General features: G+C 40.1%; 1 protein-coding gene across 1 annotated transcript in view; it reads left to right on the forward strand.

Annotated features, from left to right (window-relative positions):
* The window catches only part of MAP3K7CL (MAP3K7 C-terminal like), a 37,112-nt gene extending 15,724 nt beyond the window's left edge, over nucleotides 1-21,388 (forward strand). The window contains exons 3-5 of the mRNA XM_048495657.1: nucleotides 49-110; nucleotides 16,034-16,149; nucleotides 21,018-21,388. Of these exons, the coding sequence (XP_048351614.1) occupies nucleotides 49-110; nucleotides 16,034-16,149; nucleotides 21,018-21,198 (359 nt within the window). The 3' untranslated portion in view covers nucleotides 21,199-21,388. The remainder of the gene's footprint in view (nucleotides 1-48; nucleotides 111-16,033; nucleotides 16,150-21,017) is intronic.
* Nucleotides 21,389-24,731: the final 3,343 nt, after the last annotated feature.

Below are 24,731 nucleotides of genomic sequence, written 5' to 3' on the forward strand. Positions count from 1 at the left end.
ATCAGCTGGAATGCTTGTATTGTGACTTGAAAATTGTTTTCTTTTCAGATGATACCCCACCTGAGAACCCCTTTCCTTTGGCTTTTCCAGATCTAGAACAGCAGCTCCAGGTAAATATAATATTTAATGCACAATCAAAAATATATTTGAACTGTTGTAGTTACAAGGTCTAAGTGGCATTGACTTATAAAATGTAATAATATTTACTGACAAAATGTATACGCTGCCTTTCTGCACTGCTAGAAGGGTGGATCTGCTGGCAGGTAGTTATTGCGGCTCACTGTGGCAGTCAAACAGCCCAGAATCCTGTGCTAGCATTCCTGCACCCCCACCATCATAGGTTACCCCCATCATCAGAGGCATGGCCAGGGAAGGAGGCAATGCTAGTTCACTTCCTTCCAGCCATCGCCTCAGTGCCTGGAGCTTTGGACTTATGCCACCTTTCTGGTAACGTAAGTCCCTTAAGTCTAATAGGGACTTTTCAATGTCTGGGAGGCTTCTTGTGTTTTTTGTCTCCCTATGCTGCTGGAAACCCCTCTTGAGAACAGAGGTGCAGAGTGGCCGTGGTGCTGTATCCTTTGGATAGCACTGTTACTTTATTCAAACTTTAATGTTACTTTTAAAGCTCACAAAAAGCAAGGTCTGGGGCAATCGAGGAGTTTAATGTGAAAAGATTTATATGTTGGGCTTTAATGCATCTTGTATTAGCTAGCATCTTTTGCAGCCTTTATGCAGCCTCCTACAGTACAATCAAGTCCTTCATGTTGTAGGAATTAAAAAATCCTTATACTCCTGGTATAGTATGAAAACTGCTGAAAGGTGTAGTTTAATTCTACTGAAATTCTAAAGAAGAGAGAAAGAGGTGATAGAGGGAAGTTTTTTTTTAAAAAAAAGATTATGTAATTTGCATGATGCTACTGAAGAATCAAATGAAATCAGCCTAAGAGCAAGACAGTAAAAGAAACTGACCTAAGAACACTAGCCTATGCACAACTATTTGCTACTCATCATGGTTTACGTCTGACTAAACATGCATAGAGCCATGCTATAAGTATCTTGTATCACAACATGGTTTGGCAGGGGTGAATCCTATTATTAGCACTGTGCAGATATTCTAAATGAATGGAAGAAAAGTTGTGATTGCCTCTCCTCTCCCTTTCCATTTCCTGATCAGATCCTGTACTACAAAATTCATGTACAAAGACTTCCAATATAGTCTCCTGGAGGATGCTTCATTTTCCAGGGATATAGGATGTGTATACTGGAGCCTATGAATATTGGGGTGCAGATCTGGACAAAAGTTTTAATCAGGAGGTCCATAGTGGACTTGCTGATACAGCACTATTTTTTTCCACCCTTACATTGATTAAACCTAGATTTAGAGTGTATGTGCAAGGCTATTATCAATTTTAACAATATCTATGAAATATTGTCCTTAATAACAAAAATATTGGAAGAAGTCTGATTTTCTTTTGTAAAACAATAGTCTCTACAATAGAGCATCTAAATGTGTTTTAGTTTTTTTTAACAAAAAAGAGCCCTGTTGGACCAGACCAATGGTCCATTTGTCAATCATCTTGTTTCCCACAGTAAACCAAACAATTTGTCTTTTTTAGAATCAAGCTTGGTTTTTACTGAACTTCTATTGCCAGTTTTCTGGTTGCTTGCACTTTTATATTAAACTTAAGAAAAATGCCTAACAGTTGACACTGATTTTAGCATATCTAAAGTACTGTGCATGATATGCCATGGATGCTATTTTTTGCACATCTATTTCAACAGAATAACTCTTCCATGAAAATTGCTACCTTGGTTGTGTAGCATCACTTGCATTACTTGTTTCATATCAGTTTGGCAGTTGCAATATGCTTTTTGTGTGTGGTGATGGCTGAACAGAAAAGTTGAGTACACTAGCACAGAAAATTTCACAGCCCATCTTAAAATGATTTTGGCTGACATCTGTAGCAATAAATCACAATACGGTGGAGTACAGTATGAAATACAGAAACAAAAACCAATCATGGTACTCCTGGCCACTTAAGAAACCAGCACATTAGAATAGATTGTGCAATTTAATACAGAATAAAATGCAATAGAGAAATTCCAAGAAACATATATACAAGATGTTGCTTCTTAATTCCTGTTTCATTGAAAACATTACCACGGTAATGCTAATATACACATCTGAATAATGCAAATAGTCCCATCATGGAAAATTACATATGTTGTCTGAGATAAACTAAGCATCATCCACAGTTCCAAACACTGCTCTGACTTAATATGTCCAGTAAAGCCCCTGGGATACACTTCTAAGTGCAAAGATGCTGCATGTTCGTATAGTCTTCTAAAAGGAGATTCTTGCAGCAGCTCTCCGGGCAAAGTAAACGTAATGAAGAGGTAAGCAGTAAAGATAAGCCATCCAAATCCAAAATGTGATCTGTGACGAATACCCACTTTTACAGCTACTGCCTTTTTTAGTGGAATCCTGTATAGGCACTATTATCGCACTTGCCTTGACTCAATCCTGGGATACGATAACAGCAATTTAGCCTGTTTGAGATTGTGTTTGACAAAATTCTTTGTTTTTATATCCTGGGACTGAGTCAAGGAAAGTGGAATAACTTGAAAAAAACACGACTTGGATGTTTTCTGTAGGGAAAAGAAATCCCTCGAAGAAGAAAAAGAAGAAAAAGAAGAAGAAGAAGAAGAAGAAGAAGAAGAGGAAGAAGAAGAAGAAGAAGAAGAGGAGGAGGAGGAGGAGGAGGAGGAGGAGGAGGAGGAGGAGGAGGAGTTTGGATTTATATCCCCCCTTTCTCTCCTGTAGGAGACTCAAAGGGGCTTACAATCTCCTTTCCCTTCCCCCCTCACAACAAACACCCTGTGAGGTAGGTGGGGCTGAGAGAGCTCCGAGAAGCGGTTCCTCCAGATTAGATACACGAACTCTTAACCTCCTACAGCACTGCTGCTCCTAACTGGACTGAAGGAAGATGATCATTATTGTTCAAAGCTATCCAATCTAACAATAGTAAAATATTCTGCAAAATTGTATCTGGTTCCTTTCAAGACACTAGTCATTCAGTTATTCCTAATATTCCTGCTCAATTTTAGATCAAATAGTACTATTATTCACCACTCCAGCTAACCTAGAAGTCAATCACAGTTGGACTATTCCATCTTATGTTCCAGATTGGCCCCCAGTTGAGCAAGATGAAATATCATCACTGATTGAAAAATTAAAACTAAATAAATCCCCAGGAACAGATGGGATTCCTGCCCAAATTATCAAGAACTATGTGGACTAGTGGGCCCCTCTTCTAACCAATTTATTTACTTTAATCAATAAATACATAATTTTGCCAGAAGTCTGGTTAAATTCAATCAATATACCTATCTATAAAAAAGGAGATTCAGAACTGAGAATTATCACACAATAAGCTTGTTATCCATTATTGGCAAATTGTATGTGAGCCATTTAGAGAGAGAAAAAGATTGGATGTCCACTAATAAGATCCCTGGCCCAGAACAAATTGCCTACAGGAATGAAAAATCTACCATCTATCATTGTTTGATACTTTCATTCCTTTCTGGAAAATACATCAAAAGTGACAGGAGAGAATTGTTTGTTGCCCTCTTGAGCCTGAAAGAACCTTTCGATGCAGTCCTCAGGAATCCACTTTGGCACAAACTAAGCACAATGGGAATTGAACCTCACTTGCTATTTTTAATTCAAAAACTTTATTCATCAAGTTTTTGTCAAATAAATATCAATCCCAAATGTTCCCTGATATATAATATTGCTGTTACTAAAGGGATAAAACAGGAATATGTTCTAGTGCCCCATCTATTTAATCTTTTCATAAATGTCTCTGATTCCTTATATAGAGGAAGTAAGCTGCCCCCTGAGGCTTGGGAGGCATTCTACACCCCTGCATCTATATATGGATGACACTGTGATCCTTTCCCAAACATAGATCAGCCTCAAAAGGTACCTACATTAATTTTTTTCATTCTGCTAGACAATAAGTTATCAAAAGTATAAAATCATGATTTTTTTCTAAAGGACGTTGGATGATTAACTGGCAGATAGGGAACCACAATATTGTACATGCGAAATATTTCACATATTTGGGGATATATTACCAATCCAATCTCAACTGGACAACTCACAGTTGCAGAACAGTAATCCAAGCTAAATGCACCTCTCCTGTAATCACCCAATTTTTCTTTCTAAAGTTCTTTTTTCTAATACTGTGTGGTATCCCAATATGGATACCAGCATACAGTAAAGAAGTTGAGAAAATCCAAGTAACTTCCCATTGAAAGATCTGAAGTTGCCCCAAAGGTGTTAGTTATCTAACTTTATGTCTGAAACTGGACAACACTTAGTTGAAACCAAAGCTTGGCTTGCGACATTTAAGTTTTGGCTAAAAATTCACTTTAGAGCCAAACTGGATTGATATATAACATCTCTCCTAGAGGACACTAATCCATCAGGTTGGTCCAAAGTAATTCAAGAGAAAATCTGCAACCTAGGAATAGATCTGGAGGACCTAGAGACATGTAACAAATCTTACATCTTGCATACAATTAAAGAATGTATGATCATGAAGGGCAACTCCTGTCATATATGCTCTGAAAACCTGCTCCAAATGCACTTGCATTCCAACCACTGGGGTCATGTGCTAACTATTTAAAAATTCTAACAGGGAGCAAAGAACCTTTATGCTAGCTAGGTTATATCTTTCCCCTCATTGGTAACCACTGGAAGATTCCAGCATATCCCACCTCAAGTTCGACTATGCACATGTTGTGATATACCAGACAATATTCTCCTGAACTGTTCTGTACACAATGGACCTCGTCTTCAGCTGATTAGACCTTTAACAGATACCATCACATCCAGAACCAAAAGAGAACTTACTCAGTTCCTTTTATCAGATCAGGACATGAAAATTACTGCCTAAGTCGCTACCTTTTTAGCTGCTGCGTAGAACAAGATAACCTATAAAAAAACATGCCAACTAGGCATTGGCAGGTGAATATATTTTTAATTACTAACTTTTTTCAGTAAATTAATTTTAATCCTGACAATCATTTTTGATGGTCTTCACATTTCAATTCTCTTATAACTGTTTCATTGGTTGGAAAATTTTAATGCCACTAAATGCATGTGTAGTATCATTTGGCAATAATGGAAATAACATTCTCAGAGCATAACCCAATACCCACAGCAGCTCTGATGTGTGATGAGCTGTATGCACACACGGTGCTCTGTCCCTACCTTTATACAATCACTCCTTTGATGCATCTGTAGAATATTCCACAGCCATGTGACAAAGGAAAACATTTCCAGAAAAAGATTGGCTCACTAAAATTAATTTTAAGTAGCAATATATTTTTGTTTTCCATTGTTCCAAGATCTTTCTTCTGTATTTTCAATAATGGACATTTTACATTGGCATAATTCCTACTGAAGTACATGAGAAGTAAAAGTGTTTTAGTAAATTTAAGAGGACTTCAACTGTGTATTCAACTGTGCTCCACTGTTCACTGGACTGCCCAAAATTTAATAAATACAGAATTTTGTTCCTTTTACATTTTTTAAAGATCCGGCAGGTTTTCAGGCCCAGAGAAAATTGCAGATCCTTTTGGAAGGAAGAGATTATCAAACTACACTTGCTGTTGCAAAACTCTTTCTATATGTAATTAAATTTAATGGATAGATCAGGTAGGGATAAGGATGTTTAGCTACCTTTAGCTAAATGTGGTGACTTTGGAATTGGGGGCAAGTTGTTGAGTTACGGAGTGTTTAACCCTTTCTCTCATGCCTCTATCACAAAGCAGCTATTCTGAAACAGAAGTTAGCTCCACAGGAAGAAAATTATAAGGAGAACACTTAGGAATATTTCCCTGGAAAGACAGAATGGCACTGTCACCAAGATATTGTCTAACGCAGATCAGTTCTGCATACTACCCTGTTTCCCTGAATATAAGACATTCCCTGAGAATAAGACGTAGTAGAGGTTTTGCTGAAGTGCTAAATATAAAACATCCCCTGAAAGTAAGACGTAGCAAAGTTTTTGTTTGGAAGCATGCCCATAGAACAGAACACCAGAGTATGCAGCTGTGGAACGGAAAAATAAGACATTCCCTGAAAATAAGACATAGTGTATCTTTGGGAGCAAAAATTAATATAAGACACTGTCTTATTTTCGGGGAAACACGGCAACATCAGACAACTATTTATGGTGGCTATATGTTCCATGTAAGCACCGAAAAGACTGTTGTTTTTTTAAAGTATAACTTGCCAATCTATTCAAATCACAGTTCAGAAACTTCTTGCCATCAGCCTTTTTTGAATGGTTGAAATGACTCATAAACAGAAGTTTTGCTGAGAACAAAAACATTGCTGAATATGGACAGGATGAGGCAAATTGTCAAGTGTTTTGCTAGAATAACAACCCAGATTCTGACTGAGATCATGCAGTTAAAAAAGAATGCACTGTCCAGATTTGGTTATTTGTAGCTTTCCCCTGTTTCCCTAAAAATTGAACTGCATTGCCTATTAAGTTAAAAAAAATACTTTTTTGGCCTTCATTCCCCCTTTCCTAAGGGTAATGCTGCAATTACAGCCAGAATTAATAATATTCTAGAGTATCGGCAGGGGTGTAACGAGGCAGCCCTGGGCAAAACATGAGTTGGATGCCCCCCCCCCCATGGGCGGCCACTCTACCATGACCAAATTTTTTTTGCACCAGGACATTGGTGCCTGCTGGGGGTGCCTTTTTAGACATATCAGCACCATAATTTCAGCATATCATCAGGAGACTGTCCTTATGCTACTCCCCAAGTTTGGTGAGGTTTGGTTCAAGGAGTCCAAAGTTATGGACTCCCAAAAAGGGTGCCCCATCCCCCATTGTTTCAAATGGGAGCTAATAGGAGATGGGGGCTACAGTTTTGAGGGTCCATAACTTTGGCCCCCCTGAACCAAACTGCACCAAACCTGGGGGGTATCATCAGGGAAGTCTCATGATGAGACCCTGAAAGTTTTGAGACTGTGCCTTCAGAAATGTCCCCCCCCCCAGCCTGCAACCCCCATTGACAGCAATACAGAAAACTCAATGCAGAACAAAGATTCTTGGGCAAATTTCTGGTTTATTCCTGCAGGGGGCGCATTTTTGGATGTATTGGCACCACAATTTCAGGGTATCATCTGGAAACTGTCCTTATGGTACCCCCAAATTTTGGTGCAGTTTGGTTTAGGGGGTCCAAAGTTATGGACCCTCAAAGGGAGTGCCCCATCCCCCATTCTTTGCTAAGGAGATGGGGGCTACCCTTTGAGGGTCCATAACTTTGGACCCCCTGAACCAAACTGCACCAAACCTGGGGGGTGCCATCATCTCCAGATGATACCCTGAAATTTTGGTGCCGATACATCCAAAAATGCACCCCCTACAGGAACATCCTAGAAATTTGCCCAAGAATCTTTGTTCTTCATTGAGTTTTCTGCATTGCTGTCAATGGGGGTTGCAGGCTGGGGGGGGACATTTCTGAAGGCACAGTCTCAAAACTTTCAGGGTCTCATCATGAGACTGCCCTAATGATACCCCCCAGGTTTGGTGCAGTTTGGTTCAGGGGGGCCAAAGTTATGGACCCTCAAAACTGTAACCCCCATCTCCTATTAGCTCCCATTGGAAACAATGGGGGATAGGGGCACCCCCTTTGGGAGTCCATAACTTTGGACTCCCTAAACCAAACCTCACCAAACTTGGGGGGTAGCATAAGGACAGTCTCCTGATGATACGCTGAAATTTTGGTGCCGCTAGCCTAAAAACCGCGCCCCCTGCAGGCCACAAATGGAAAACCACTAAAATACCCAAAAACGAACCCAGCATTTTGATGCCCCCCACAAGGTGATGCCCTGGGCAGCTGCCCACCTTGCCCAATAGGCATTATGCCAGTGAGTATCGGCCTTGTGTTTCCTGGTACCTTCCCTTGTCTGTCCACTTCCTTCCAGCCACACTGCAGTGCTCCTGAATATGCTTTGCTCTAGTTGTGTTTTCTTTTGCTGTCCGAGGATGGGACCACTCTTGCTCCAGGGCCCCCATTTTATTTATTTATTTATTTATTTATTTATGGGTTTTTTATACCGCTCTACCCCCGAAGGGCTCTGAGCGGTGTACAACATAGTTTCATCTACACAGTGCACAATAACCCAATTTTGACACAAAACGCTCAACACCCATAGCTGTGGGAAAATTTTGGCCATAGCCAAACTGCTTATTGACACATATGCAAGTGTAAGGTGCAGCATGGGATCTGATCTGTACACTGGGCAGCCCGACTGCTGTCCCCCAGTGAGTCTTTCCTCCAACCTGTTGGAGGAAGATGTAAACCTTTTATGTACCTCAGCTGGCCAGAAAGGCACATGCTAGATCTCTAAGGGGACTCAGCCAGGCAGATGGCCACATGCTGAACATCCATTTACTGTCAAGGGGCGCAAGCCTCGGATACCCCCTCCTGGGCATTCTGCCATGTGGCTTGCTCTACCCAAAAAACTTCTTACAAAGGTTCCCCAAAGAGGGGTGGCTCCCTGGCTCCCCTCCCACACAGATCAGTTCCCATGCGAAACTCGCCCATCTGGCTATGACAAAGAATGTATGCATTAACAATATCGAAGTATCTTGAGGGAGAGGTGGATGGGAAGCTCGTCACCGTCTGCTGGAACAAGAAGGGGTGAAGATGATGGTCCCTTCCCCACCTTATAAGGAGCCTGCCTTGCCCCTTCTGATGACACCACTGCTGCGGCCACCCCTGGGCATGCCCTGTCTGGGCTCGCCTGATTCTCGCCTCCACCCTTCCAGGGGTGGAGGCCTCTCAGCTCCCCCCTTTCGCTGATCCCTTCCCAGTCACCAATGGCTGCCTTGCCGATACACGGCTGCTCTTTATACCCTTTTCAGACTATTTATTTTAGTTGGCCTGTCCTGGTCAAACTCACTTCTATCTTCCACAGTACACAGTACTGATCTTCATTTAGAGCTCTTCTCTGGTTAATTCCTTTTTGCTTCACTTTAGTCTATACTGCCTGTTTTCTCAGTTCTTCCTCTACCATACCTAAAGGTTCTTTTTTCTCAGACTCTTGTCTAGTCCACACCTTTCTTTTAGCCATCTTGCCTCCGGGCTTCTTATCCCTTAGCTTGCTTGTCTTCAAAGATCATTTCCAGTGACCCCCCTGTGTGACTACAAAATTTTCTCCCCTCATAAGAACCACCAAGGTGGCTAACATGTTAAAACATACACAATAAAACATACATAATAAAATCACATCTCAAAAACCATTAGAAGCAACAAAAACACATCATTAAAATAATTAAAAGCAGAACTAAATACAATTAAAACAGAGCTAAAATACATACAGAGGTGAAGCTGGATACAACCAGGTTTCAAAAGAAACAGCACCTTTTCATCGCAGTTTCATCCTCCCCACTGCAGCATGTGTGTGATGAGGACTTCGATGTCTATCACAGTTTCAAACAGTCCAACACTCCCCACTATCCAACGTGCAATCTGCTCAGTGGCTCTTTCTTCCTTGTCCTGATTGACTGTTGCACTGTGTTGGGGCAGGAAGTTTTTTAAAAGTTTTTTTTTGCGCAGCTACATCACCACACGCATGGGTAGATAGAAGCTACGTTTATGCACGGCTTTGATTTTTCGGCACTTTTTACCCATGCAACTGTGATGGCAGCAAAGTCTTATTTTAGTTTACAGTTGGCACAAAATCATGTTCCACGCAGCCACGTTTCAACGTAGCCACCACTAGCACAAAAGAGGGCTGCGCAAGCATCACTGTGCTCTGATTGGGTGGAAGGCTTCACGTCACTGCCTACGGCGGGAAAATAAACCTAGATTCTGTCCCCTGATCCTCCCCACTGATCCGGCTTCGGCGTGTGTTTTTTAAAAAGGTGCATTTCCATGCAGGTTCTTAAAAAACATGTGATAAGGGGGAGAGGGAGGGCAAGAACTGGGATGAATCCGTATTCGGCAGCTATGCAGTGGGGAGTTCTTGCTGAAACCTTGATATTTCGCGTATCATTTATTTATAAATACAATTAAAACAGAGCTAAAATACATACAGAGGTGAAGCTGGATACAACCAGGTTTCAAAAGAAACAGCATACCTCATACCTTCGGGACCGCATTACCCCATATGTCCCTACTAGGCCTCTACGTTCAGCGGAGGCCAATTTGCTGGTAGTCCCTGGCCCCTGGCTGGTAGTCCCTGGCCCCTCAATGATGCGGCTGGCCTCCACGCGGGCCAGGACTTTTACAGCCCTGGCCCCTGCCTGGTGGAACACTCTTCCTCCAGCTGTCTGGGCCCTGCGGGATCTTGGCGAGTTCCGCAGGGCCTGCAAGACGGAGTTGTTCCACCGGGCCTTTGGAGCATCCAGCCACTGATATAAGTGCCCCCGCCTCCTCCTACATTTTGGGCCCATTACCATCTATGGGCCCACTCTTTTTCTCCCCTTCTGGGAGAGTTTAACAGGGATTGTTGCGGGCATTGCTGTTATTAGTCGTTCTTAATTGCTGCATTTTAACTTAAATTATTTACAGTCTATTATGTAACTGTTATTTTATGTTGTTCACCGCCCAGAGCCCTTCGGGGGTTGGGCGGTCTATAAGACTGAGAAATAAATAAAATAAATAAAAATAAAAATATTTATTTATTTTATTATTAAACTTGTATATCGCCCTCCTCCGGAGGGCTCAGGGCGGTTCACAACATAGGTACACAACACAGGTAGATCATGAGATTAATTGACCATGGGGAAGTGACCAGAAACATAAAAACAACAATTAAAACATTGGTCAGGAAGGAAGGAATCACAAATGAAATGCAAAATGAAATAAAAAATTCTTCACCTGCTGGTAGAAGATGGCAACAGAAAGAGCGGAAAGGAACAAGCATTATGTCCATGTATCCTGAGAGCTCAGCAGCTATGTGTGTTCCTCCCAACACATGTGGTCATCTTGTTGCCGGAACAGGGGTAATATGTATATTTTACATGCAAGTACAGCTTCAACGTGTGCAAACCAACCTCTGGATTTACTAGGTTTCTACTAAAACTGTACTTGCATTTAAACAATATGTGTCATTCCTGTTCTGAAAATGTGGTAACTATCCATATCAGGAACATTTTGGGCACCACACACTTGTAATATGTGCAGTTGTTGAGCCCCTTATATGCTTGAAAAAACACCTGAAAAGGAATATTGACAAAAGGAAATGTCAAATGAAAGTAGTTAAAGACATCATTTAAGTGGAATGACAATGTTGCTTCCAAGATCTGATCATGACAGGAGCAAGCTAAAATGGACATACAACACTGCAATAAGAAGTTCCTGAAAGTGGTTGACTAAAAATGACATTAGGGGAATCAGAGGCTTGGAAAGAAGGAAATGACAGATTTGCTGGACAGATGGCCTGCCTTTCTCTTTATAGGAGAGGGTGGGGAAAATAGACATGGGCTGCTGAAGCTGGGAATAAAAAGTTTTCTAGTTTTGGAAAGAGGATTTGCTGAGAGGATAACAATAGTAACATTAATGAAAGCCTGAACATGCTAGAAGGCAAGATAAGTACTGAAAGCAAATCAGAAATATACATTTGGTTTCATTTCAAATCATCCAGAAAAAATATTAAGGTATTAAGCGAACATGGAAATCAGATACACAGTCCCCTGCAACCTCCACTTTGCTGCTTTTTACTTGTTTGCATGCTTCTCCCTGAAGCTTTCAGTGCAGCAGAGCCTCCCATTTTCATATGTCCTTTGAACTCTTCCTTTGAACATGGATGCAATATACATTATACAGTGTTATCAGTGTGTATAGCACTTCTGAGGTACAGAAGAGAAAAAAAACCCAGGCAAGTCTCTGCCATCTTGGGAGTTTACCGACCTGAACCTTGTCCAGAGGTATGGTATCCTGTGTAGAACTTAGCAAAATAAAATATAAACATGGAGCTCTGCAGCACCCACCTGCCTCCCTGCTGCCCTCGTGGTCACATAAGTGCCACTTACATCAGATAAGAGGGCAATCTGTCAGCATGAGTCTGTGTCAATTTCCGTGGCCATCTCTCTCTCTCTCTCTCTCTCTCTCTCTCTCTCTCTCTCTCACACACACACACACACACACACACACACACACACACACACACACACACACACACACACACACACCCCAGATTGGTCCGCCCTACTCCCTCATAGTTGTGAGACTGAAAGAAGAACTTGGTTGCCCAACATGCTACATAAACAGTGATAGTATTCAAAGTTAACTCAAAGAGGCTGATGAGCAGAATTATCAGCTTTTTCTTGGAGGGGGGTTCTTTAAACATCACATGCAACTTGTTTTGTCTTATAATCCAAACTATTTGGAAAAAATGTTGTACCACTTCAAGAGGTATATGCAAGTATGATATGCTGTGTCACTCCCCTACAGAGTGAATCCAAGCATTTTTCTCCACAAATAGAAGAGTCCAAAAGGAGCTAACAGGACTAGAAATAGATTTGCTTTTACATAAGGAATGCTAAGCACTAAGCTGGGCAGCAGATATATTAGATCTTTTCTTTAATTTTAAGCAGCTAGTTGTTTTATTGGGAAAAATGATTTCAGAAGCTATTATTTAGAAGAAGAAGAAGAAGAAGAAGAAGAAGAAGAAGAAGAAGAAGAAGAAGAAGAAGAAGAAGAAGAAGAAGAAGAAGAAGAAGAAGAAGAAGAAGAAGAAGAATTTGGATTTATATCCCCCCTTTCTCTCCTGCAGGAGACTCAAAGGGGCTTACAATCTCCTTGCCCTTCCCCCCTCACAACAAACACCCTGTGAGGTATGTGGGGCTGAGAGAGCTCCGAGAAGCTGTGACTAGCCCAAGGTCACCCAGCTTGCATGTATGGGAGTGTACAGGCTAATCTGAATTCCCCAGATAAACCTCCACAGCTCAGGCAGCAGAGTTGGGAATCAAACCCGGTTCCTCCAGATTAGATACACAAGCTCTTAACCTCCTACGCCACTGCGACATGCAATCTCTGATGTTGGTTTAAATTAAGTTGCTGTTCAATAAATAGAAAACATAGAACAGCTTGATTAAATGATAAGGATTCCATGTCATGTGGTTTGTTTTGGTTTGCTTGATTTATAACTAAATTTTTGAAGGTCAATTACCTGCAGTTTCCCTTTCTAGGAATGATATGAAATATATAAAACCTGTATAACAGGATTTGTGAACTTATTTTGGTATCTTCTTTCAAAACATCAGATTTTCTCTCTTGAAATAACATTTTCTACATCAGAATATCTGCTAAGGACTCCCCTTTGCATGTCCTGGAACTCCCTCACTTACCTAGGACTCTGCATAGTTTACAGTGCATACTTGTGACCTTTTTGCTGGGGGAAGTTTTTTTATATAAATTTCAGCTAATACCCCATGATTGTTCATTTTTCTACCTTTCCTAATGAACTGGGAATCTAGCAAGAATAATGTTCTGGAAAAGAATTCTAACTTGATCATGACTTCTGTCAAAACCTGTGGCCAATAACTGAGATATAAGGTCAAGTTGACTGACTTATGACAGTTCTAATTTTACAAGTGAACAAGAATGAAATTTATTTGATAAGCTGAAGCAAACATTAACAGATAAAACTGTTGTGGCCATCTATTAATCTCTATAATATAAATTCAATATTTCTAATAGTAAAAAAGGGTAGTTACTGGTATGATTCTAAATAGAGCTCAACTCTATCAATAGTATTATCAATAGTATTAAAATAGTTTTACTCTGCTTAGGAGTGCACTGACAGTCAACTAAAAAAGTCCTTAAATTCTATTTCATCCTAATGTATGCTGAGTTTCTGAAAGGCCAATCTGATCAGTGTTCTGGAGACTAGGTCTGCGTCCAGTGGTGGGATTCAAATAATTTAATAACTGGTTGTTTGCAAGCACCATTTTAACAACCGTTTCTGCCGAAGTGGTGCGACCTGCTGAATCCCATCACTGTCTGCATCTACATATTACAAAATCCTCAAGTCTGTTGTTGAACAACATAAGGACTTTGTATCACATGTGCAATGGGAGTGTTGTGCCTCCCAGATACTCACCAGCTCTTTTTCATTTATGGCCACTACACATTGAGAAAAAAAAATCTCAATGCTGGTTTTACATCTGAAGTTCTGCCCCATGGAGCTGCCATTGACTCTGTTGTGAATGTGATTTTTGCAATGAAGGCAATATTTATTTATTTATTTATTTACTCACTCACTCACTCACTCACTCACTCACTCACTCACTCACTCACTCACTTATTACGTTTTTATACCGCCCTCTCCCAAAGGGCTCAGTTCAATTGGGCATTTTGAGAACACAAAAACAGCCACTTCTCCCTGGTGGATTCCGCACAGCACAATAATAATGGGTTGCATCAGTTATTTCTGAATCTGGGTCCATTTTATTTCATTTTGTCATTCTCATGGGTGCCTGTTTCCATGAAGGAATTGAGTTGAGGTCAGGGTGGGGGGAACAATCCATTTTCTTTCCTCTCTTTTGCACAAACATGCTTTTTTTTTTACATTCTGGGCCCTGCGGGATCTTGGCGAGTTCCGCAGGGCCTGCAAGACATCCTGTTTTTCCTGCATTCTGATTGGCTACCATCACCACAGCCCCCCCCTTTCCGCCCATTCCCACCCTCTGCTAAGGGAACGCTTCTGATTGGTAGAGAATCTACAGCAGGGGTCTGCAACCTGCGGCTCTCCAGATGTTCATGGACTACAATTCCCATCAGCCCCTGCCAGCATAGCCAATTACAGTAGACCCCTGATCTACAGCAACCTGGGGAGCCTGAGCAGGACCTCCCCCTCCCATTTCCCCAGTGTAGAAAAAAAGTTTAGGGCTTTGAAACCACAACACATGAAAATGTGAAGCATGCAACCCCCCTTAACACTGTGATTCACAAAATAATAAAATCTGACCAAAAAGGGAGCAAAGCAATATATCCCATCCACATCCAAAGGTGTGCATCTGCCTAGCTACATGCTTTGAGAGACCAAAAAATAAAAAAGGAAAAGAAATGGGACCATTGCTTGCAATGTGAATCTGTTCCTGTACACATTTGGATGAAATGGCACTCACAGTCACTGCCATGGGGGATGTTTCGGAAATAAAAAAATATTTTATTCAAGACTAGCTGGTTTTCTCCAATGTAACATCATAATGAGAAATGGCCCATTAATGCGGATTAATCATCAGCTGCCTGAGTGACTCCACATTTTGGCTGGTAACACCCCCCCCCCCACACACACACACACACATACACACAAAAAACCCAATTTCTCTGCTGCACTGTCTGAATTATTTGTTTTGTTTTAATTGGTTTAAAATATTTTAATGCTGTCATGTCAGGATTAATCTCCAGTTTTTTAGCCTTCTCTCCTCTTAGAACAGCCTCCAGACACTGGTTCAAGGTTTCTACAGTCTCTCTAAGATCTGCTGGAAGCATGACATAGAACTGAGTGTCACCTACATACTGATGGATTGTGGCCATATTGGTGACCAATGGTTGACTGTGTCCTATGTAAGAAACATCCATGTGATACCTTTGATTAGGCCAAACAAAACAACACAAACATAGTGCAATTTTTGATCTCATCAGACTTGTTCATCACACTCAATGTTACAAAAATTAAGAAATGAAAAAATGAAGGGTGAAAAAAAGGAGATTTTCTTGTTCAAGATCTTAAGTCACTTTTATCTCTTCAGGTTTTGTGTTAATAGCCAATAAACTCACAGAATTTACTTATTATGACAGTTTTTGGAAAGACAACAAATTCATGTTATTTTTCTTCTGAAGAACAGTCTTGTCTTTTATAAAATGGTATTCCAACCTTTTAACAAAGAATTAATTTATAGTAAAATAGTGTCTGTTTGAATTCAGTTTCTAAGGATTAATTTTGAATGCAAAAAAGCCCTATTTTTTTTCTTTGTTTTTGAAGCCCCTGCCTCCATGTCATGACTCAAAGGAATCTATGCAGGTGTTCAAACAGCACTGCCAAATAGCAGAAGAATACTATGAAGTCAAAAAGGAAATTGCTCTTCTTGAAGAAAGAAAGTAAGTGTGCGCTTCTACTAAAGGACCAACAGTGATTTGTCCAACCTGTGGTTAAAAATACTAATTCAAGTGTTCTTAAAATTAATTCCTGACTTCAAAAAAGAGATAGCTTTGTTGTTCTCCTTCCAAGTGTGTTCTTTCCAGTTTCCCACTTCCCCTATCTTTATACATTTTAAAACTATGGGTAGAAACTGTCTTAATATCAGGCAGGAGATATAAGTGGCTATATTTGGGGAGAATTGCTTTATGGGCTTGAGGAAACTTTCTAGACCAATATTTTAAATGCTTATAGTACATTGTTACATTGCCAATAGTCATATATATTTTACACTGTGTACTAAGTAACATATCTTGTAACAGTGGAAAGCAGTTGGCCAAGAGTCTGTCATATTTTTAATGTGTTGAACAGAACAATCCAGGATTAACAGAATTGTTAACAGTGCTAACACCATAAGAAAACTTATTAAATGTTTGCTGACGGTATTGACTGATTCAATAAAAGTGTTGTAGTAAATTGTTTCAGTGTATTCCAGAAGAGTTTATAGAGTCAAACAACCCATTTTTGATCTGATAATATTAACTATCATATGATAAGAACATAAGAACAAGCCTGCTGGATCAGACCAGAGTCCATCTAGTCCAGCACTCTGCTACTCACAGTGGCCTACCAGGTGCCTTTGGGAGCTCACATGCAGGATGTGAAAGCAATGACCTGCTGCTGCTGCTGCTCCTGAGCACCTGGTCTGCTAAGGCATTTGCAATCTGAGATCAAGGAGGATCAAGATTGGTAGCCATAGATCAACTTCTCCTCCATAAATCTGTCCAAGCCCTTTTTAAAGCTATCCAGGTTAGTGGCCATTACCACCTCCTGTGGCAGCATATTCCAAACACCAATCACACGTTGTGTGAAGAAGTGTTTCCTTTTATCAGTCCTAATTCTTCCCCCCAGCATTTTCAATGAATGCCCCCTGGTTCTAGTATTGTGAGAAAGAGGGAAAAATTTCTCTCTGTCAACATTTTCTACCCCATGCATAATTATATAGACTTCAATCATATCCCCCTCAGACGCCTCCTCTCCAAACTAAAGAGTCCCAAACGCTGCAGCCTCTCCTCATAAGGAAGGTGCTCCAATTCTTCAATCATCCTCATTGCCCTTCTCTGCACTTTTTCTATCTCTTCAATATCCTTTTTGAGATGTGGCGACCAGAACTGAACACAGTACTCCAAGTGCGGTCGCACCACGGCTTTATATAAGGGCATGACAATCCTTGCAGTTTTATTATCAATTTCTTTCCTAATGATCCCCAGCATAGAGTTTGCCTTTTTCACAGCTGCCATGCATTGAGTTGACATTCCCATGGAATTATCAACTAAGATGCCCAAATCCCTTTCCTGGTCTATGACTGATAGCACTGACCCTTGTAGCGTGTATGTGAAGTTTGGATTTTTTGCCCCTATGTGCATCACTTTTCATTTTGCTACATTGAACTACATTTGCCATTTCTTAGCCCACTCACCTAATTTATCAAGGTCCGCTTGGAGCTCTTCGCAATCCTTTGTGGTTCTCACCACCCTACATAATTTAGCATCATCTGCAAACTTGGGCACCATGCTACCCACCCCTACTTCCAGGTCATTTATGAATAAGTTAAAGAGCACTGGTCCCAATACGGATCCTTGGGGGACACCACTCCCGACATCTCTCCATTGTGAGAACTTCCCATTTACACCCACCCTTTGTTTCCTGTTCCTCAACCAGTTTTTAATCCATAGTAGGACTTCCCCTCTTATTCCTTCATTGCTGAGTTTTTTCAACAGTCTCTGGTAATATGGCTTCAGTGAGTGGTCAACAAGCAGTCATAGGCCCCTTCCGCACACGCAAAAGAATGCGTTTTCAAACCACTTTCACAACTGTTTGCAAGTGGATTTTGCTATTCCGCACAGCTTCAAAGAGCACTGAAAGCAGTTTGAAAGTGCATTATTCTGCGTGTGTGGAATGAGCCATAGATATAGCTATCAAATAAAGAATCCATACAATGTCTATAAGGACCTGGTAATTTTTTTCAGAGCAATCAAATCTTACCACATGGTGGGGGGGAAAGGGATTGGTAGAAATATTCTTCTTTTTCTCTCCATATATACATGGATTTATGCATGTGTGTTTCTATGTTTGCAAACTGATTCATAAATGTAATAGATTTGAAGAAATCGAACATATCACTCCCACAACAAAAATTTGGATTTCTTACATAGAATAGTTATATTAAGTTCACTCGTTTACATATATTCATTTGTAATCTGCCTTTCTTTCTGAGATGCAAAGTGAATTGCAAAAGTTAATAAAAGCAGAATAAATCAATAAATGTCAATTGCAAAAATTAGAAAATAATACGGGAGAAACAGTATAAACATAATTAACAGTACAATGAAACTGTCTATTTTTAACACAATACTTTTTCTTCATAAAAATGCTTTATTATTATTATTATTATTATTATTATTATTATTATTGTTATTGTTATTGTTATTGTTATTGTTATTGTTATTGTTATTGTTATTGTTATTGTTATTGTTATTGTTATTGTTATTGTTATTGTTATTGTTATTGTTATTATTATTATTATTATTATTAATTCGATTTATTGGACCACCCTACCCCCGAAGGGCTTAGGGCGGTTTACAGGCAACCAAATGCAGCTAAAACAATCAAATAATCCCAATTAACAGAATACAATAAAACAGTAGCAGTAAAACCTTTCCATAATAAATAAATAAATTAAATTAGGTAGATGACATCCGGTAAAACCCCAGGAGGGGACTGGCAGACTCCAGAGACTCCAGAATTTTTCAGTCTTTGCTTTTTATGATGTATTTTCACTGTTTTCTACAAAAAAAAAATCCCCTGTGTTATTTGCTCTATGGCTGTGTCAGCATCTGTGGTATGCTAATCATTAGTACGTCAGATTAGGACCTGGCAGATAGATTGACAGTTATGGCTACCAGAAAAAAATTTGGTGGGCTGATGGGCTGCAGGTCCATTTCTTCCCATCAGGGTCACCAGCTCTCACCCCATTCACTGGGAAGGATAAAAATTCAATTAACAAACCACAACCTAAAACTGCACCACTGGCTCACTGGCTCTACGCGGGCCTCCCCTTGCGGCTGATCCGGAAATTAAAATTGGTCCAGCATGCGGCGGCACATCTGCTCACGGGCGGTGCCTTTAGAGATCACATCATGCCCGTGTTGCGTCGCCTGCACTGGCTCCCAGTTGAATTCCGGATCGTCTTCAAGGTATTGGTTTTAACCTTTAAGGCCTTGCGCGGCTCGGGACCCTCGTACCTACGAGACCGTCTGACCCCATATGTCCCACGCCGGTCTCTGCGTTCTGCAGAGGCCAATCTGCTGGTGATCCCCGCCCCCTCTATGATGCGGCTGGCCTCCACCAGGGCCAGGGCTTTCTCGGCCCTGGCCCCTGCCTGGTGGAATGCTCTCCCTCCAGCTGTCCGGGCCCTGCGGGACCTCAATGAGTTCTGCAGGGCCTGTAAGACTGAGCTTTTCCACCGGGCCTTTGGGGAGACCAGCCGCTGATGCGGGTGCCCGAAACAAACATGCTGAGAAACACTCTAGACCCACTGTCCCTCTCTTAAGAGGAGGTTTTAATAGTCGGATGCCATCTATTTTAAAATTTAAATAAGGTTTAATATTGAATGCTGCATTTTAAGTCTTAATTATTTTTATCTTGTTTTACTGTTTGTTGTTAATGTTGGACACCGCCCTGAGCCCTCTGGGGGAGGGCAGTATAAAAATGCAATAATAAATAAATAAATAAATAAAATAGTTAAGCAGCTGCTGTTACTGAGAATTATAATAATGTAGCCAGGACTGTCTTTCTACAGCAATTCCTGCTATCTCAAATATCTTGGTAGCAGTTGCTTATATACAGCTGGCTTAAAGCAGAGTGCTCTGTATTTTAATCAGAATTCATATAAGCAAAGTTATAGATATTTAGCTTTGTTTTCTTATGTATGATGCTGACACCTGTCTAAGTTGATTAAGAAATGCAACTTCACCTGTGCAGTTTTCTATCAATCTATCAATGTAAAATTTATGATCAATTGACTTTCATCTTGTATGTCATTGATAAAAATAGAGAAGACTCCAAGACCAGTCCTTGTTTGTCCCATTGTCCATACCCATTCTCCATCATCAGTCACAGTGCAACTGACTTAAACTGTATATGGTTTCAAAGAGAATTTAGCAAGAGTGGGTAAAAATTAAAACCATAGAAGTCTTCACATAGGAACATAGTCATTTGGGTCAATATGATAAATGTGAACCCTTGCTGTTTTAGCCTGGGAAATTCAACTGGAAATTGACCAATCAAAATCCAAGCTGAATCACCTCTTTCCTTAATACATTTAATATACTGAACACATTTCATGTATTAATAAAGATAATCTGTAATCTCTTGGAGAGGGGGGTTAATGATTAATATTTTCACCACTGCATAAAATCAGGGTGGCAGAAGGAGCAGCATGCATGACTCAGCAGATAATTTAAGTAATGGGAGAATCCTTCTACCCAAAAAGTTAACAAATGCCAAAACAGACATTATGGTAGCCATTGATCCAATCCATGGCTATCAACACTATTTTAGAGGGAAATGTAGCTGTTTTAACTTTGCTACGAAGGGTCCACAGCATGACATCACCATGTGATCTTGTTTCCCCCCCTGCACCTTTTCAAGTGCAAAAGCATTCCCCCAGAACTGTAATTTGAGTATCCTGTTATCAAATACAAAAATATCTGTGCTTATATGGGGCATTTATTTGGAACCTGAAAGATACTTTTTCTTTCCTTAACAGAAGGGAACTGATTGCTAGGCTGGATCAAGCTGAGGAAGAGAGCACAGATGCTGCTCAGCTAGCAAAGGAGTATTCAGACCTTACAGAAGAGAACCGGACACTGAAGTTGGCCCAGAAACAATGTGTCGAACAGCTGGAAAAGCTTAGAATACAATATCAAAAGAGACAGGGATCTTCATAATTTTGAATGGTTGTCAGAAGCAATACAAAGCCTTGGGTTTCTTCAGAGTTGGGCAAGCGATTTGTCTTCCCCCTCAAAGGTTCCTACAGTGCACAGGAACACTTCACTTGCAGAATATGCAAATATCTGAATTTGATGTAATGCCTGCCAACCACTAGCATAATAAAATAGATATTTTATTCAAGCGAAATCATTGGGGTTATATCTATTCCCATTATTTGTTCTAACAGATTAGATTTATTTTCCACTTTTTTCCAATTTAAAAAATAAATATATGTATACATACACTAGAAAATGATATGAATAGTTTCTGTTGGAAAGTGGACCATACTAATGCATGTAGCAGAAGTACAGTACATGGAATACTGGAGCACTGTCAAATTATTTTTCTGTATCTGAACAGGATATGGTAGAAAATCTAAATGGCAATATATGTCTTTGGGTGACTATACACTGACTGAAGTACATTAGCAACGAAGATTTGTACAACTATAATAGTGTAAGAAAGTGGGGAAAGGAACAAATTTTCCATGTGTTGTCTAATCCCTCACTTATCTTAAATTTACCCTTGGAAGTAAGCTCTATTGATTTTAATGGCATTATTGTTGGAAATTAGCTTGTCTAGAATCTGGGATATCTTTCCCAAGGAAGATGAACTCCAACTGATAATAGTAGGACTTGCATGCTGCTATTAGTATGCTCAGATACCCATGAAAATCTTTCAGCTCATCGAGGTCCCCTCAGTTGTGAACGACTGTGTGTGGACTTTAACTTGTGCTTTCATACATTCACAAATTGATACAATTGTGGGTTTCTTGCACAGACTAATATTTCAGCTGTGGCCTTTCAGTATGGTCACTTTCAATGGTGGCTAATTAGGCCAACTTTATTGAACAAGCTTCATGCATGACTGTATGGCTAAAGATCAATACATTCTGATATGATAAACAACACAGCTGCCACATGCAGTGCTGTGAGGATCAGTTCATACAGTCAAGAAAATGCATATAAGACACTTATACTATTTATTTAGGACACCTTTATGCTAACTCTGCATAAGTCCTGCAGAAGCAAGTAAAAACAGCATAAAGTGATAAAATTATCATCATCAATTATTTATCTGTCCACGAACACAAAACAAAAAATTAAAAATGAGTCAGGCACAAGAAAAAACAACACAAACAATATTAATAAAAAGGCCTCTGATGTGAAGTAGTAATAAAACAGTGAAAAGGCTAAAGAAGAGTTTTGAAGAAGAGTTTGGATTTATACTCCAATTTTCTCAACCGTAAAAAATCTCAAAGTGGTTTACAACTCCTTCCCTTCCTCTCCTTACAACAGACACCTTGTGAGGTAGGTGGGGCTAAGAGAATTCTGAAAGAACTGTGACTAGCCCAAGGAACCCAGTTGGCTTCATGTGTAGGAGTGGGGAACCAAATTTAGTTCACAAGATTAGAGTCCACTGCTCTTCACAAGATTTAGTTCACAAGATTAGAGTCCACCACTATATCACATAGACTGGATAAGTAGAAATGTTTTGACCTGGCACCTAAACTACAATATGGTAGAGTCCATGTGTTTTCATACATATTAACTGAGAGCTTTATAGTCTTTTTGCTTTGAGACTCCTATGGTTGAAAAAACCAGGGTATAAATCCAAACTCTTGTTCTTATATTTGGAAAATCATATGTAAGTTTTAATTTTATTATTGATTTCATTATTTTAGTCCAGAAAAGAATCATCAAAGCCTCCTACTGTACACTGAGAAATGCTTAAAATGAATGAAATCCAAAAACACCCTTACCAGAGTAATGTATGCTAAATCTCAAGCAAATCTTACCCCTGCTTTCTTAAATAGTGCTTTAAATTTATGTTTTGGTTATTCTGACTATTTTGAGCACACTTGGTTTTCTGTGAAGCCTTCTATATCAATGGGACCTATTTCCAAGCAAATATAGTTAATACCAGGATGTTAACATTACTTGTTATCTTCCTGGCATGTGACAAATGGAAAAATTATGGTAAATTATTACAATTCCACAATTTTAGTGAAGAACAATGGGCTCTCCATTCTGGCACTCTAGTTGGAAAAGAGTTTGTAACAGATATTGATTCTAGTTAATGTGTTTAAGTTTGTGCTGTAAAAATATAAGATTGTGTCCATATCCTGATTAATTTTCTAGGTGAAATAGCTGGGCAAAATATGACTTCAAGAACAAATAATCCACAATGATTTTCCCTTTCCTTAACTATGTTTCCCTGTATCAGCAGGAAACTATTTGTTATACTTCTGTTTCTATTCATATGTATTTTTTTCATTAAAACATAACTTTAAAAAGAGCTTGTTTCTGAAATTTTTTTGCCTGTCAAGAAATTTGCTCTTTTGTTGATTGGTCCTAACACTGTGAGTTAAACCAATGTTGCTAGGATTGCAACTGTACTGCAGAATGGTAAAAATTGTTCTATAGCAAAATAGGCTCCCATTCAACTATGCAGTTGTGTTTAAAGTCCATTGGAACATAAAAAAGCTCTGCTTTCCAACTAGTCGAGAATCCTGTCTCGCACAATGGCCCACTAGTTACTCTGGAGGTCCAAAAACAGGACACAGAGTTGAGGCCTTCCAGAAGTTGAGGATGTCTAGGAATCTCAGTCAATGTCTCCCAATATCTTAACATTATCTTTAGTCACCTCCCTTATTTCCTTTGTATCTAAAGATCAGCCTCAAGAGTTTGATCAGGTTGGCAATAGAACCCCCATACTTAAGTAACCTTTAGATCCCAGTATTTTCACCCATATCACTTCTGTTGGAATGTTCGTTACCCTAATGTTTTCTAACTTATTTGATTCTATGCTCTCTTTGATATATGACACAACATGTTCCCCAAACCATCAATCCCTGTCCTGCCTATACAGCAGGGATTATATTCCATCCATGTTTCCCATGTCACCATATTTCTGAGATACCCACTGTATTTAAATTATCATTGAGCACCAAGCACTCCAGCTGCCCCATCTTGACTTGGAGACTTCTAGCACTGGCATATAGATACCTATAATTTGTTTCCCAGTTGCAACTAACTTAATCCCACTGATTTTAGCAGGATTTAAGTACAATTAGGGCCTTTCCCCACTCTCTTAGATCCCCCCTATGCCGCGCGCTGCTCTCAGCACGTGGCATCCTTGGCGCGTGCCCGGGCATCCCCACGGCCCCGCGCTCTGCTCGAGGGTCATCAAAAGGTGCCGTTAAAAAGAATGCCAGGGATGCCGCTCACTGAGGGGGCGCGGCAGCGGCAGCATCGGGGCGGCTGCTCTGTCACCGCCCCTTTCGTGGGGAGTACCGGGGGACCCCGCACTACTTTCCTCAAGAGACGTGGGGCTTAAGGTAAGTGGGGAAAGGCCCTTAGTTTTATTTGGACTGGAGCCTCCAATGGTGAGTTCAGGAAAATACAGTTTACTACTGATTCTTTTGCGAGGAGTCAGCATAGTATCCAATGATCTGGTCAACCAAAGGTTTTGTATAGTACTTCATCTA

The sequence above is a fragment of the Sphaerodactylus townsendi genome, linkage group LG04 (genome assembly GCF_021028975.2).
Source record: "Sphaerodactylus townsendi isolate TG3544 linkage group LG04, MPM_Stown_v2.3, whole genome shotgun sequence".
Classification (NCBI taxonomy): domain Eukaryota; kingdom Metazoa; phylum Chordata; class Lepidosauria; order Squamata; family Sphaerodactylidae; genus Sphaerodactylus; species Sphaerodactylus townsendi.